A 15,778-nucleotide genomic window follows, 5' to 3' on the forward strand; every position below is an offset into this window, starting at 1 on the left:
AATCCCGGTAAGGGCATTTGTTTGTGTTATGAACACAGATATTTGTTCCTGAGTCATGGATATTATCTATGTATATAGATGTATATCGTCGCCTACCCACAGTACAAGCTTTGCTTAGTTTGGGGCTAGGTCGATCTGTGTTAGATTGTCCCCAAATATTTATTTATTTAGGTATAATCATTGCGATTCAAATTAGTAATCACCGTTCACACCAATGTGTAATGCAAAAACAAAATAAATGGCGCTTCCAGTGTCTTTACGCGCTCTCATAAGGCTTCTCTGATTCCCGCGGCGGCAAGTAGCCCTCTCTTTTTACATCTCGGCAATGTTGACAAAGGTGCGTGTTTGCACTATGTTTCGTTTTCTAAAGAAATAAGAAATTTTGTTGGTTTTAACGCATTTAGCAAGGATTTTAACTTCAGTTGAGTTCGGACACGGAAAACGTATGTGGTTGGGTTGGACAGACAAAGAGGTGTTCCAATACTTCCAATAAATGTTATTTATTTTACAATTTTGGATTGTAAAGGTTACAGGGCCTCACACAACTTTAAACTCTCCTAACTTCACACACGTGTGTAAGTATCTTCACGTGGTTTTCCTTAACCAAAAAAACTGGTACATATGCGATGATAATTCGTACTCGACTCCTAATAAACTAAAAATGGTGTACGAACCGGGGTTTCTTCCACGACGGGGTTTGTTTTGGACGATGTAGCGAATTCGCCCCGAGTTCGACATGGCGCGTAATCTGAAACGAACATTACGTGCGTTTCATTCGAACACTTTCAGATTTGGACGCACCTTTGCTCGGCTACCAGCGCTTCCCTACCGCGGTATGGGGGGGAGGGGGGGGGGGGGGCAAGTTTGTGAGTTAGAAACCTTTTCGTCTTGGCAATATTTTACATGAAAATGTTTATGGTGGGACTTGAAAGAAATCTCAACTGAACTAAGTATACTTAATTCCTTTTTCCACAGACCACCAGACTACACCCGTGGAATCTTCCAAACGCTCGGTTTTAAGGAGTTCCACGACTACCTGATGCTGAGCGAAGATGAGCGGCAGGGTCGCCCTGACTTGCTGCAACAGAGCATTGTAAACATGAAGATGGGGACCCGGCGGTACGCGCGGCGGCAGAACAAGATGGTGAAGGGACGGTTCCTGGAGCACCCTAATAGGGAGGTAGGTATCACTAAATCGGAATCCTGATAAGTAGGTTTGCTATACGTAGGTAGGTAGGTAGGTATGTCACCGTATTAAAGGATCGCGTCCCGTATTTGCATCTGTCCCGTTTGTGTCCCGCATTTCGATACCGCTTAGAATGGCTAGAGAAATGGTCACAATCATCTCTATGTATATAACCAGTTTTTTTCCATGTAACTACACAAAAAGACATAACAGCAAAGCTTATTATGTATTTGCACCCCAAGATTAAGGTTGTTATACTCAGTAGTATTTTACTTTTTTCTCGAATGTCGAATCTATCTTGATTTAACTTATTTATTAAATTTTTTGAATGTCATGTTATTAAAAATAATAATTCATTTAAATGAACGAGACTGGATTTTAAAATGTTGGGAGTCTCCTATTTACCGTTACATATTTTCATTTTAATCCATGGCTATACTTTAATTCAAAAATTTATTTATAGAGAAAAAAAATACTCCTATGTAACTTAACCTTAGGGCTGAAATGAATAAAAAGCTAAATAAAATTAAGGAAACAACCACTACGAATAGTGATTAAGATCTTGGAAATGGGTACCAAACATATCGCGTGTTCAGTTATTGCCTGTTAACAGACATTTTACGATTATAGCGTAGAAATAAGTTATAAAATAATGAAAATCTTATGTTTATACATAAAATTTCATTTTTTACGTTTATATAGATAGTTACCGGCATAGTGTTGGTAAATTTTTATTATTACGCCATCTAATGTAGAGTAGCTAAACTAATATCACAGAATGCAAGTGGCCTTTGTAACAGGTTTCGTTTATTGCGCCATCTAGTGATGAGTAGTGTAAATAAATATTCTGCCAATGTATCTAGATGTCGCCACATAGACACATTCTGCTAGCTTCTTATTTAAATAACTAGGTGTCGCTTATATGAACATCTTTATTTTTTTCAGGTTCCTCCAATTTATGAACTGGACACAACGGACGTTTCAGCATGGGATACTCAAGTAAAAGAGAAAGCTATACACGTAATCGAAAGTTATCTCCATGGAACTCCTTGCCAATATGAACCATTGACATCGGAAACTAAAGAAGCAAAAAAAGATATCAATCCATTTTCTAACAATTACTGTGAAGTCTGTAAAAGAGTACTTATCGGAGACAAGGAATATGGGATACATATGAAGTCAAATAAGCATATGAAAGTTTTGAAAAAAAGAAAATTGGAAGAGAAAAAGAAATTAGAATCAAAAACAGATTCTGATAATGTTAATGTTTAATTATATTTATTAATTGTGTGAATAAAACAAACTGCTGAACTAAAAATCTGTCTTTAATATAACATAATCCTTAAATATTTACAAACTACTATCATTGGTTGCCTCTTCTAAAATATTCTTATTTTTTGGAGCTCTGTAGTCATAGTGCTCAAACTCTGGATATTCTTTTATGATCTCATTGTAAGCTTCGCAGAGTCTAGCAAACTCTGTGTTAGCTATCTGAAAAGGTCTTGTAACAGGGTCTATTTCAGCCAGCTTATACATTCGCTCAGCCATTTCTACCCGAACCTCTTCCGGGAACAAAGTTTGAGCACCTCTGATAGAATACTTCTGCCTCATAGAAAAAATGTTGCGCACCACTTTCTCAACTAACTTAAACGGCAATCTTATAATCGGTAGTTTCATTGGAGTAAGAGTTACAACGCCTACATCTACTTCAGGCTTTGGCAAGAAAGCGGAGCCTGGGATGTCAAATTTGTACTTTACGTTACACCAATTCTGACACATGACTGACAGTCTGCATCTTTGCTTGTCAAGTATTCTAGCAGCCATCCGTTCTGCTACTTCCTTTTGAAATGTTAAAGTCATTCTTGCTCTGCCGTAAGCCCATGGACCTTCTTGTTTAGAGATCATTTCTAACCAACGAACTATCAAAATTGTAGAAACACTAAAAGGCAGGTTACCAATAAGATTTAACGCTGGCGGAGGATCATCCCAACCAACTTTAACATCTTTTGGTATGAAATGTGCAAGATCAGTTTTCAAAATATCTCCTGTGATTATGTCTACATCTACTTTGTTCCTGCAAGCATCAGCGACGAGTTCCAAAGTCGGTATGAAACGAGGATCCTTTTCAATTAGGATGACTTTTCTTGGTGCCTGACGGATTATTGATCTGGTTATACCGCCAGGTCCCGGACCAACTTCACAAACAACATGGTTCTCTATATTACCAGCGGCGCGCACTATTTTATCTATCATGCGTGGCTCCATGAGGAAATTTTGTGACAGCTCCTTAAGAGCACGGAGTTTGTACAAACGAATAACATCTTTAATGCTTGGAAGAGGAGGCAACCTTATTTGAGCCACTTTAGCCGCGGCCATTATTGCTGTATCTTCGCTGGCTCGTTAAAATCGTCAAGGAACGTCTCCTGCTTCACCGCGAATATAGAATACAAGTAAATGCTAAACACTCCGGCACCTATGGCGAAACCAGTGATCCTGTTTTTCTTAGCGATGGCTTGCAGTTTCTGAACACGCTCACGGTTCTTCTGTTCGATAATCTTCATGTACTCCAGCTCAGCCTTCTTTAAGAGAGGGTCTTTAGTTTCGAGATTGATCTTGGGCTTGAAGGAGTCCCCCATTACGAAATATAATGCAAGTTCTAACCTCAAACAAATACTACGGAATATAGTAAATGACAGTGACAGTTAACCAGTGTTACTAGTTACTATTGATGTATAGCTCAATTTTTTAAATCTAAAATAAAATTTAATTTCTTTTGTATGTAAAACAGAATCAGTAAACAATATTATGTAGGTATATATTGCGCATTGATGACAGAAATTTTAATTTGTAATCCAGAAATTATGCCAGTAATATACGTCTGTATGACTTGCTGATTCAGCGATGCATGCTTGAAGTGTAAGTAAGTAAGTAAATATTCTTTATTGCACCAACAATTATACATTTTACATACATGTAAAACTACAACAACTACATGTGTATAGCTAGCTTAAGTATTATTTTTTTTCAGTCATCGTTGCCATTTACAAAAGATGGTAGTTTTTGGTAGAAATAGTACCATTCTTTATTTTAAGACATTTCTGTGAAAATGCACAAAAAAGTTGTGATCTTATGTTAGCCTTATGTTGAGCCAGCAAAAAATTATATTTCCTATTTATATTTATTCATAATTACTTAATCTTGGAATATTTGGGCTTATCGGAAGTTAACACGTATTATTTGCGCTTAATCGATTGCAAAAACTTGAAGGAAGTACTGAAAACTCTGATAAAGTAACTAATTATACCTAATAAACTATCGTCACAGTTATACAACAGCAACTTGCATACATAGAAATAATCTATAAACAAAACAAGTACTGTTTTCAAACATAAATAAATCCTGTTTTGCGCAATATTTTTAAACAGCTGTTTATGACGTTGTAACAACAAAACAAAGGCCATGCGCGTCGCAGTCTCGCTCTAAACAGTTCGTCTCGTTTGCGCGCATGCATTTCTTGCTTTGCTCCAGCCAAACTAGCCATAGCACTGCATAGCACATAGCACATCGCAAACGAGCTTGTCAAATCGCGTCTCGCGCCGTAGACGTTTGCTCGTGCGGCGGCGATCCGCTCGCGCTTTGGACTTGTGTTTGTGTCGAAAAATATGCCTTTTATTTCTAAAGACTGGCGTTCACCTGGCGAGGAATGGGTCAAAACACAGGAAGGATGGGAAAAGAAGAAAGTACTAGAGTGCACAGCGCAGAGGTGAGTTGTAAAACCACATAACTGAATCCTTTGTTCGTTGCACTACAACGCAGCAACATAACACGGGCCATTTCCCCCAATAATATCTAACGCTATTGCTTGAGTGTTTTTCGTAACATATTGCAATTTTGTATTACAGATATCCCGCTATTTCTAACTATAATAACCCCGCTGACCAGCCAAAGTCATGGTAAGTGGACATTTATTTACTTCAACATTTGTTGCTTACGATCAGCTGTTTGTGTTTTCATTCGTTCCGTATTGATTTTTATGAGCGTGTGTGCGTGAGTCCTTCGCCTGGATTTATGTAGGATGTGTAAAGGGTTTGCTAGTGTGGAATTAAGAGATTTTCTTCGTGAAATTCTTCAGCTTCTTAAATGTCAAATCGATGAAATAGGCTAGCTTATTCAAGACATTTTATATGTTTAATGTTTATTATATATTCAGTGTACAGCTAGGTCCTAACAACTTAGTATAGGTATTAGACTCTACTTTTTCCTCTTTAATTAACTTTCGAATCTATTTTTTTGACCTGAGTAAGATGAATACCTACTTGTACCTACTAAATTAAAAACGACCTATTTACCTATAGGAATTTAAAAAAAATCGCCTGTACTCCATAATCTACTTATGCAAATACCTACTTTAGGGTCTTCATTTCGCGAGAATAATTCAAATTTTAATATGTATTTTATTATAATCTAATCTTAATGAATATCCGTGTCGCATATTTATTTAACAATACGTTTACAGTATTCAATTGACATATTTTCCACATTAGCACTTCTCCAAACGTCACCAATAATCGAGTGCGATTTATAATGTACATTGCTGGGGCATTTGATCGACCAATTTCGTTACTCCTACCGAGCCAGCAATTATCTCTATCTAAAATCGCATGCAATTTGTTGCAATGTCTGTAGTCTGTAGAAGCCTTTAGACCACAAATCCCACTTCCCACACACACACACACACACACACACACACACACACACACACACACACACACACACACACACACACACACACACACACACACACACACACACACACACACACACACACACACACACACACACACACACACACACACACACACACACACACACACACACACATCCTACCTATTTCGACGAAGATCAAGGAAACGGGAAACGGTATCACCAGCGCCGTATTATCTTACATAATAAGTAATGACATTAAATTGATTACGGGAAATCGCACGCCACAATTTTATAGCCCTCTACTGCGATCTCGATTTAGTAGGAAGTAGGTACTTAGAAACCCTGTAAACGGCAAAAAATGGTATATCTAGACGACGAAATATAGTTTGCGCCCATTGGTCATAAATCTTTTTTTTTATAATAGACTGAATTGAAAAGTTAGAATACAGGAAAGTAATTGGGATCAAGATTGTTTAGGTCGAGTATACTTTAAGCGAAACCGGCGGCTAATTGTTTTATGACCCTGTTGTAAAAGGTATACCCCATTAGCGATATGATTCATCGGTGCAAATAATATTTTCTATACCATTATACCTTTGAAAATATTTTGAATGTTACCGAATAAGTAGGTAAACATAGATTCAAACTTCCGAAAACTTAATTAAACAAAATTTACATTCAATTGACTTGAGTAAATGTACAGCCAAGGAAACCTATAAAATAAAGGTAAACTTCTCCGATATCAGATCGGCCTAAAAATCCAGGTCACCTAGATCTGGGTCAGGGAAAAAGTGCATTCGAAGTTCAAACTGGAGTTGTCATTTGCTGAGCATGGCGGAAAATTGGGACCTGGGATGCGGGACGTAGCGGTGCGAGTGCCAATTTAAAATGTGTTTATACTAACCTCATTTTAAAAGTGTCTAACTTAGGGCTGATGTACAGTCAGCATCTAAAGTAGCGGATCAAATAACGCTTCATAAGTATCTACCATTATGTAACAGCTTAACAAACTGTGATATCTTTAATATAGACCAATAAAGACTGTAAAAGATATACTTTGAACGTGAATTTTAGAAATTTATCAATATTTGGAAAAGTTATCTGAGATTGAGATGTCAGATACTTTTGGCGCGTTGTTTCATCCGCTACTATTGATGCTGACTGTACAGGGGTGGGGGGTGGGGGGGTAGGGAGAGGCCAGAAAATAGAGGTGGAAAAAGACTTATGCTAGAGGAAAAAAAAAGACTAACGGCTCTTTTACAATAGGGTAATAAAACAATTAGCTGCCAGTTTCGCTTAAAGTATACTCGAGCTAAACAATCTTGATCCTAAATCCTAATTACTTTACTACATTTAAATATTTAAGTTTTCCTAGTATTGCAACATTTTGATTTGTAGTCTATTATTTAAAAAAAAAAACGTAAAAAAACATTAATTTCATAGTAAATTCGATTTGTATCGAAAAGTTTCATTTATAGTGTTGAGTTGCTCACTCGTGAGGCACCTCATTTGTACCACTCATTTAGTTAAATTGTCGCAGAACTTCACACCGCATAAATGTCATACATCACTCCTCAAGTAATTTTACTCATTTACTCGCGCGCATCACACACAGCTCTTACCACTCAAACCATTCAAACACTTCAAATTTGAAAAAAAACTCTCAGCCTTTCAAACTCACTCGCGTTCCTCACAACTCGCAAGAGAGTCGCGAGGCGCTCGGTGCTCGCCGACATTCAAATGAAGAAATGAGTCATTGACGTCATCGCATTCATCGCTCACACTATCAACTGCCCAACTACAAACCTTATTGCAAGGACAAAAGGTCCACCGAGAAATGCGTTGTGTTTATTCACTCGCCTCACTGTGACATCCCCTCAAAAATCCTTTCAAAATGAAACAATGAATTAGATTTACCGAAAGAGGGAGTGAGACAGACACGCGCCGTGCTTCAATAACACCTCATCGAAAATACGTTAAAAATGAAACACGAAAGAAAACAAGCGTAAGCGTCCGCAAGCTTACATACATATTACGTCATTTTGATCCTAGCATTGCTAAGTTACTTGTCAAAAGCGAAAAATCTAAGTCATCAAGAACCTACCGAAGAAAGTTTTTTCTCTCTGTCGCACTTGTAATTTCATACGTAAGTGCGACAGCAAAGCAAAACTTCGTGGTTCGCGGTAGGCCTCCATATTTGTTAGCTATTGCTATTATTGTACTAACGCGCATACCAGTATAACCTGACCTCAAGACTCATATTGCTGGTGTCATGTATAATCTGAATCAATTAGACTGGACAGTGAAATGGTTACTTGATAAGCGATTGAAATGCCAACCAAGTCTCACTGGGCATTTACGAAGCTAGCTTAGAAACAGTTATCGTTTAAGAGACCAAAATATTATTTAAATTATTGAAATATAATATAGTGGCGTACACAAAATATGATATTTTACATTAGTTTATTAATAAAAAAGTAAATATAATTTGTATAGGTGAAATAAACATGTACATTTTAACGATTTGAATTTGTAATACTTTTTGTTAACGTGCTTCGTATAGTATTTCGATCATTTATGATTTTGACATATTTATAGTACGAGAAACTCGAAAAAGTTGTTCGTAATCTTTAGTTGTGTTTTATAAATAGTGATCAGTGACCATTCTTATAATTATACCAAAATAACAATATATTAACATTGTTTTCGCGATAAAATATACCTGTGGGTCTTTCTTTGTGTCTTTTGCATACAAAAATCAAGTGTATATTACACGCCGGTGGCATTACCGCGCGAACGTTATTGAGGCTTTCGTTTGTTATAATATAACAATGCTATTATTACTGATAAATTATGAGGTGGTAAGTTAGTAATTTCTATATAATAATGGTACAAAAAATATTGGATTTGTTCTCCTTAGTTTGTTAATTGTTTGTCTGGTAGTTTATGGTTAGTATTTATTTCAATATATGAATGTTAAACTTAAAATGATATCAAGTAGCAAGGATTGATACTGAACAATCTAACAATAAAAATAATAAACTGCTAAATTAGAACAAGTTTCATAAAAGCATCATATTAAGTTGCAATAGGATGTATGTACTTTAACTCCTTAGTTTGATTCTTAAATGTATGTCTTCTGTTGTTAAAGTTCTGTTTTTAACCTCCAGAATTGCACTCCAAGTAAATATTTAAAAGGAAGTTTAGCAATGCCTAAATATGTATTTACATTAAATATGGTTTGCTGCCGTTGGAGTTGATGGAATAGTCGATGCTGCAAAAGTGCTAGTACCTCTCCTCATTTGAAGTAAGACATTGTAACACCTCATTTTAGAGAATGAGGTACTCATACAAACTCATTTTAAATTGATGTCCTACCCATCACTATTCATTTACCTAATAACGTGTCGATATTATCCCAGAAAGAAAGTATCATAACCAGTTATTCCCACTATATGGATGGGACGTGCGGCAAAACACTTCACACCTCTTTTGTCCTTTTGTATTCGCAAAGATAAAGTTTTATGACCAATGTAAAGGTGTCACCATGGATGACGTAGTGCTTTGCTATGTAAAACCTGACCAGTAATATATGATCACGCGCCATATTGCGGAATTTCATTGGAACTACATTTTTCGTACTAAACTGAACTGTCACCCTATACTTAAGAATAACAGCGCCCTCTTGAAATTGATCATATATTTCTGGTCGGGCTTTAAGAGTGAATTCTAATATTCTTTTGGAGAAATAAATTCTTAAGCTATAAACCATGATCGGGCCCGTGAAATCACGTCGAACGCTTCTTAAATAGTACGATAGCTCTTTCCAGAGATTCTGCAAGAAAGCGTCTCATATTTATTGTAGGTATGCATATAATATTTTAAGAGCTGAAAGAGTATTTTTTTCGATTATTCTACGATCGCATCATCAAATTTAGAGTATTCAGACCTGCGGTGGCAGCATGGTTCCATTTTTATCAGTTGTCACTATGCGCGTCACTTTCGCGCTTACATACTTGTTAGAACGTGACAGGCATGGTGACAAATGATAAAGAGCCGATCATCTTAGTCCTACAGATGACCAGGGGATAAGAGGATATAGGTACCTGACAACCTATCCTTTCAATCCAACGCCAACAAACTGCCAAGCAGTTTGGCGAAAAATATGTAAAATGAATATTGCCGTGTTAGTAAATGTTAGGGAATGCAAAAACCGGAAGTTTTTCAAAACCGGTTTTTTCTTCGGTTTTACCAAAAAAAAACCGAAACCGGTTAAAACCGGTTTCGGTTTTTAGAATGAACAATTCTTAAATTCATCGCCATGGAATAAAGAAAAGATTGCTTCACGTGTAAAAACGAATGCTAGTATAGTATATACACGATTTTATCACGAAATTAAAGACAGAATATCTGACTATTTTATTGTATTGTATGGGAATTGTCAAATGACTTAATGTTATTTGTAACTAGGAATAGGAACAAACTAATTTTATTAAATTATTTTTTTGGTTTGTTGTTTAGACATTGTCATTTGTCATTTTTTCTTAAATATATGACAATATCAATTTATAATTTAATGTTATTTGTCTTAAATCAAATGGCCTAATCCGAAATCTTGCTCTAAGTTTTTCGCTTTCTTCTAGTATATTACGAGTAGAAACTGATAGTGTTAGCTTAAACTGGGCAAACACAGGTAGTCAAGTAATTCCATTCTTTAGGGTTTGAACTACCCTTTCCTATTAGTGCGAAAGAGACAAAAAAGGTTGTCGGTAAGTCGTTATCACCGAACCAACAAAAGACTCTAAAGCTGCCATGATTACGTGGAATTTTTCTATAGCGCATCGCATAATAAAATTATAAATAAGACCTTTTATACCCATTTTTATTAAAAAGTACTACTATACAATTCGTACACCAGCACGGATGTCCTGCCACTGCCAATACTTTCAATTATTGAAATCTTGCGTATTTTTGTACCGTAAAAATTCATTTAGCGTTACAAATGATTTTTTATTTATTAAAAACTGATGGGCGATTGGCTCTAGTCACACCTGATGGAAAGTGAAGACAGGGCCTAAGATGGAGCTCACCGATTCAGTAGTAGCCTATTCACTCTTGCTTTAAAGAGACCGAGGTCATATTTATCAGGGAATACAGAGGACGGGAGCGCATTCCATTCTTTAGCCGTCCGTAACAAAAATGAGGAGGCAAACCATTTAGTGCGAACAAATGGAATGTGTACCACGAACGGGTGCATTCGCTCCCCACGCCTGGACGTCCGATGATGGAAAGGGGAAGGTGGGATCAGATCGTGCAGTTCCTGTGCACACTCCCCGAAATGTATCCGAAAGAACACCGATAGGCTAGCGACTCGACGGCGATGCTCAAGGCTCTGTAATTTTGACTTGATAGATGGATCATCGCCAAAAAGTCTATGATCAAACTAACACAACACCACATTATTTGATTTGATGTCGATTCAACCGGTTTAGGACCGATTTATACCCTTATAATGAATAAAACATGCAACTTAGGTAAATATAAAAAAACCGAATAAAACCGAAACCGGTTTTTTCAAATTCTAAAAACCCGGTTTTGGGTTTCCGTCAAAAAACCGGTTTTAACCGGTTTTTTCGGTTTCGGTTAAAACCGGTTTGCATTCCCTAGTAAATGTTGAGTAAATGAATGAAAAAAAAACAAAAAAGGTTTTTTCTAAACAGCTGTCTTCAAAAAATCGAGGAACATACCAATTGGTAACCGTCTTCGAAATTCTGAAGATTTTAAGTGAATTCGTGGTAGTTAATCACAAACAGTAGTAGGTACTAAAGCATTTTAAAAGAGATCACTTCTAAACAAAGGATGATAAATTAAAGCAATAAGTATGCCTTTTGTGGCAAATACAGCCCACACCCACGCAGTCCAAATCGGGCTAAGCCGAGAATTAAAACAAATATGCCGATCGGAAACAAGTCCCGACAGGATGGATAAATATAACGCCGCAGGACGATGGGCTTCCGTGGCTGAAGCTAAGGCGGTTATCACAGCGGTGGATGTGGCGCCACTGTGATCGCCTAATAATGAGTAGTTACCAGGACAGAGGCAGTGGAAGTTAGTGGCAGGATCGCCATTTGAGGATGGAAGTCGGGAGGCGTATTGATACATCCAGTACCCCTAGTGTTTTATTCGGTGCCCTATTGATTTTCCGACAAACAATACGCCGATTTTCGATTCGACGACAACGATACGCAGACGGGTTCTTTGGCCGACTCCCATGAGCCGTGGCAAAATGCCGGGACAGCGCGAGGAAGAAGAATATTTGACGTAGAACTATAATTAAAGTTTTGTATGCGAATACGAGCCGCGCATAAATATCATTATTTTGAGGTGTATTCCCATCTGTGCCCACCTCACGTGACCACCGCCATACAAGAGGCTGGCACGGATGGGAATGATTTGTATGTAGCGCCTTCCATATATTTTGTCAACTTTTGTTGCTTATTATACAGTTAATGTTACAAAACATTGGTCATGGGGATATTGTACTTATTGTAGAAGATAAAAGCCTCAAGAGCTGTGGTTAGCTGTCATTGTTTGATTCATTCACTCACATTAGTAATTCCTCATTATAGTATGGAGTAAACAAATGAAATAGCATGGTATCGTGAGAACTGAGAGGCTTGGTGTGAAGTATTTTTTACTGAAATGCAATTGAACTCTAGTAAACAATAAACAAGAAATAAAATAAATATGAAATTGAAATGTAAACTTTTTTACACCTCGTCGGTGTAAGGCAAGCATGAAACCCGTCTTATTTCTTCTTCTTCTCTAATTAACTTTACCGTATTATCACAGAATAAGTAATATACTACCTACCGTACAGAAATGACACTTCCTACAAAACCGACATTTTGACAGAGATTCTAATGATTAGAGAGAGACAGCAAGATTTGTCATGTTAGAGTCTAATGTACACTATCCCTTTCTGCTATTTAGGGTTGTCAAAATTCAAGTAATTATTCTATCTGTAGTTGTGCATGCAAAGGGACGTCGACTTGTGCCAACCCTAATAATTGCTCGGAGCAATGCTGACCCGAACGGAGCCGAGAATGCCCGAACGCTCTAGTGTCTCCCGACTGGTATCATGTAGATAACGTAGTCACCAGAGGGCGTAGCCAAGATGACAGCGTTTTCTACCAACTCTTGTTACTTGGCTAGGCTCCAGGGATGCCACTTGCACTTCTCCGACACTAAAAACGGTGTATTCCCATCTGTCCTCAAATAGGGATAGGCGCTACATACAAATCATTCCCATCTGTTCCCGCCTCTTGTATGGCGGTGGTCACGTGGGGCGGGCACAGATGGGAATACACCTTGAAAAACCCGTACCTACAATTCTTAATTCTTGAAGAAACTCATACTGGAAACTTGAATTTCTTTGGCTTAGTTAGCGTATAAGCTTAATAGTCTATTTAGAAACATTAACCCCCTAATTCATAAACGTCTACTAAAGTTACGAAGTCGCTAATAATCGTTTGTCCCTTTCATTCATTCCAATACGTCGGAAAGAGAAAAACGATTATTAGCGGCTTCGTAACTTTAGTAGACGTTTATGAATAAGGTGGTTAGTAGCTACATATGTAAATTACTCAATAGAAGAGGCAAAGTACATCCAATACTTTCGCGCACATGAAAAATCCCAAACGAGAGGTAACTAAACGTCTTACCTTTCTCTAAAAATTATTTTAAGGTTACAAACGTCGAAATTACAACCCTCAAATAAACCCATATCGCTAAATAAATCAAGATAATTGCCATTTAGACATAAAAAGGACGTATGTCCTCAGAAATCACTATTAAGTTGCACCCTTTAGTAGAAATGTAGGTGTGGCCCGACCTTTATAGCCGCTCCCGAGAGGCAAAAGTCAAAGCTATTTGGTGATTGTTAACCTCGGGATCTTGGGATAGCTGTGTTGTGCACAAGGTCGGTTTGAGGTTAGGGAGTGCATCGCCTTAAGGATTGCCAGGCAAATACGCTTTGGTAAGACAATTTCTTGACGACCAGTTTGGCCCAGTGGGTAGTGACCCTGCCTACGAAGCCGATGGTCCCGGGTTCAAATCCTGGTAAGGGCATTTATTCGTGTGATGAGCATGGATATTTGTTCCTGAGTCATGGGTGTTTTCTATGTATTTAAGTATTTATAAATATTTATATATTAAGTATATATATCGTTGTCTAAGTACCCTCAACACAAGCCTTATTGAGCTTACTGTGGGACTTAGTCAATTTGTGTACTAATGTCCTATAATATTTATTTATTTATAATTTCTACTCCGGGACGATATAAGAGAGTTCCATAGGCCTGGTTTCGCTTTAAAATAAAAATGACAAATAAGAAAACCTGTAAACCTAGTTTTTCATTGTGTTAATAACATACTAAAAAAAACCATGGAGAATGGAAAATAGTAAAAAAGTGGAAAAACTATCACTAATATATACTTCCCCCTTAAGAGGCTGTCAACACCAAATGTCCTTGAAATTTATGTTACTTAAACAGTTTTTTAAGAAAGACTATTTGTTTTAGTCAAGTAAGAAAAATATATGTTCATATTAATTATATTTCAAAGACCGTGGTTGTACTCGATACACGATTGAACGAAATCGGCTCGATAGAAAATAATTGCAAAGATTGGTCTTAAAATCACAATTAAACGGTTTTATGTCTTTATTGTTTTGACTTATGGGTCTGCAATTAAAATCACAATTTCAAAACATTTATATCTAAACCGTGGTTGAGTAAAATATTACACTAATAATCCACTTTTTTTTATTTAAATATTTATTATTATTCCCTTGCTCAGGCCCAGTAACATGCGACAGTGCTATCTCATTTACTCCGATACAAATAGACAGTGTGCGCGCTTTAGGTATTGACAGCCTCTTAAGGTACGATTATTAAAACCTTTAGTTTATCCACATTGAATTTTTTTGTAAATTTTCTCATATTTTTGTTAATTTGTATGGGAATCGAAAAATTACGTTTCCAAAATAAAAGTTTCCTTCGTTTCTTATGCATTTTTCGAGTACTTTACAACTTATTTGAAACTTTCCACACCTCTAAGTATCTCTAAGTATTGTGATGATTCGAAATGCTAAGAAAATTAATGTGATGATCAAATACGAACATCAAAATATCTTTTTATTCTAGTGTAGCACCTGCCAGCAGTTATTTGAAACATTCAAATTGAAAATACAGGGTGACTGAAAAACACGTTGGCAAAAAAAAAACATTGAATAATTTTCTTACTTGCACATCTTTTACAAAATATTATTAAAATGTAAACTACAATCATTTTAACTGGAACAAAACGTACCTATTTATCTTTCAAAATATTTTCCTTTGGTACACAAACCTTAGTTAAAATTATCAACAATATGCATTTAAAAAACGTTTTTCAACGAATTAACCTGTAGCATAAAAATTAGTGCCTTCGAAACACAAAGTTCACACTTTAGCTTAGCCAGGCCAAGCGTGTTCATCGCTCTTTTCCCACCAGTCCCACCCAGGCCCCTCTTTCCTATTGGGCACTCTGGGCACGTGCCCGGGGCCCCCAACCTCACGGGGGCCCCGCAAGATCTTAAACGCCGTTTTTTACTGTCCAACGGGGTTGGGTTTGGTCCCACCAGATACTTTTCAATATAGCTAATCAATTCATTATTAAGAGGGAAGAATAGCTTCGCGATCCTAGCGAAATAACGGTATTTTTTCTATGAAATTCCATTTCGGGAGAAAACGTTTTCCACTAACGAAATCTTAACAAATCACTTTGATTTTGATGTCGATCGCTTCAGCATAGTATATTCTAGGTTTATAGGTTTCGTTCAAA

The 15,778-nt window shown here is 36.9% G+C and overlaps 5 protein-coding genes across 6 annotated transcripts in view; 2 read left to right on the forward strand and 3 right to left on the reverse strand.

The window, feature by feature from the left end:
• LOC133523818 (tRNA dimethylallyltransferase) overlaps nt 1-2,542 on the forward strand; it is a 368,157-nt gene extending 365,615 nt beyond the window's left edge. The window contains exons 6-7 of the mRNA XM_061859562.1: nt 976-1,180; nt 2,132-2,542. Of these exons, the coding sequence (XP_061715546.1) occupies nt 976-1,180; nt 2,132-2,458 (532 nt within the window). The 3' untranslated portion in view covers nt 2,459-2,542. The remainder of the gene's footprint in view (nt 1-975; nt 1,181-2,131) is intronic.
• Nucleotides 110-15,778, reverse strand: part of LOC133523817 (zinc finger protein ZFP2-like) — a 104,131-nt gene continuing 88,462 nt past the window's right edge. Inside the window, exon 4 of the transcript XR_009800285.1 lies at nt 110-135. The gene's annotated coding sequence lies outside the window, so the exon portion shown is untranslated. The remainder of the gene's footprint in view (nt 136-15,778) is intronic.
• On the reverse strand, nt 2,494-3,562 carry LOC133523822 (dimethyladenosine transferase 1, mitochondrial). Its single transcript, XM_061859567.1, has one exon. The coding sequence runs from the start codon at nt 3,560-3,562 to the stop codon at nt 2,537-2,539; it is 1,026 nt and encodes a 341-aa protein (XP_061715551.1). The 3' UTR covers nt 2,494-2,536.
• LOC133523824 (cytochrome c oxidase assembly factor 3, mitochondrial) lies at nt 3,562-3,902 on the reverse strand. The gene has a single exon (XM_061859569.1). It carries the CDS (start codon nt 3,820-3,822, stop codon nt 3,562-3,564), a length of 261 nt encoding a protein of 86 aa, XP_061715553.1. The 5' UTR covers nt 3,823-3,902.
• Nucleotides 4,734-15,778, forward strand: part of LOC133523821 (F-box only protein 32) — a 57,322-nt gene continuing 46,277 nt past the window's right edge. The window contains exons 1-2 of one of the 2 annotated variants that reach the window (XM_061859565.1): nt 4,741-4,949; nt 5,089-5,139. In XM_061859565.1, coding sequence (XP_061715549.1) covers nt 4,849-4,949; nt 5,089-5,139 — 152 coding nt within the window. In that variant the 5' untranslated portion in view covers nt 4,741-4,848. Of the gene's footprint in view, nt 4,950-5,088; nt 5,140-15,778 lie in introns of both variants that reach the window. The other variant, XM_061859566.1, reaches the window with a different exon arrangement.

This window comes from Cydia pomonella, chromosome 12 (assembly GCF_033807575.1).
Source record: "Cydia pomonella isolate Wapato2018A chromosome 12, ilCydPomo1, whole genome shotgun sequence".
In the NCBI taxonomy this organism is placed as follows: domain Eukaryota; kingdom Metazoa; phylum Arthropoda; class Insecta; order Lepidoptera; family Tortricidae; genus Cydia; species Cydia pomonella.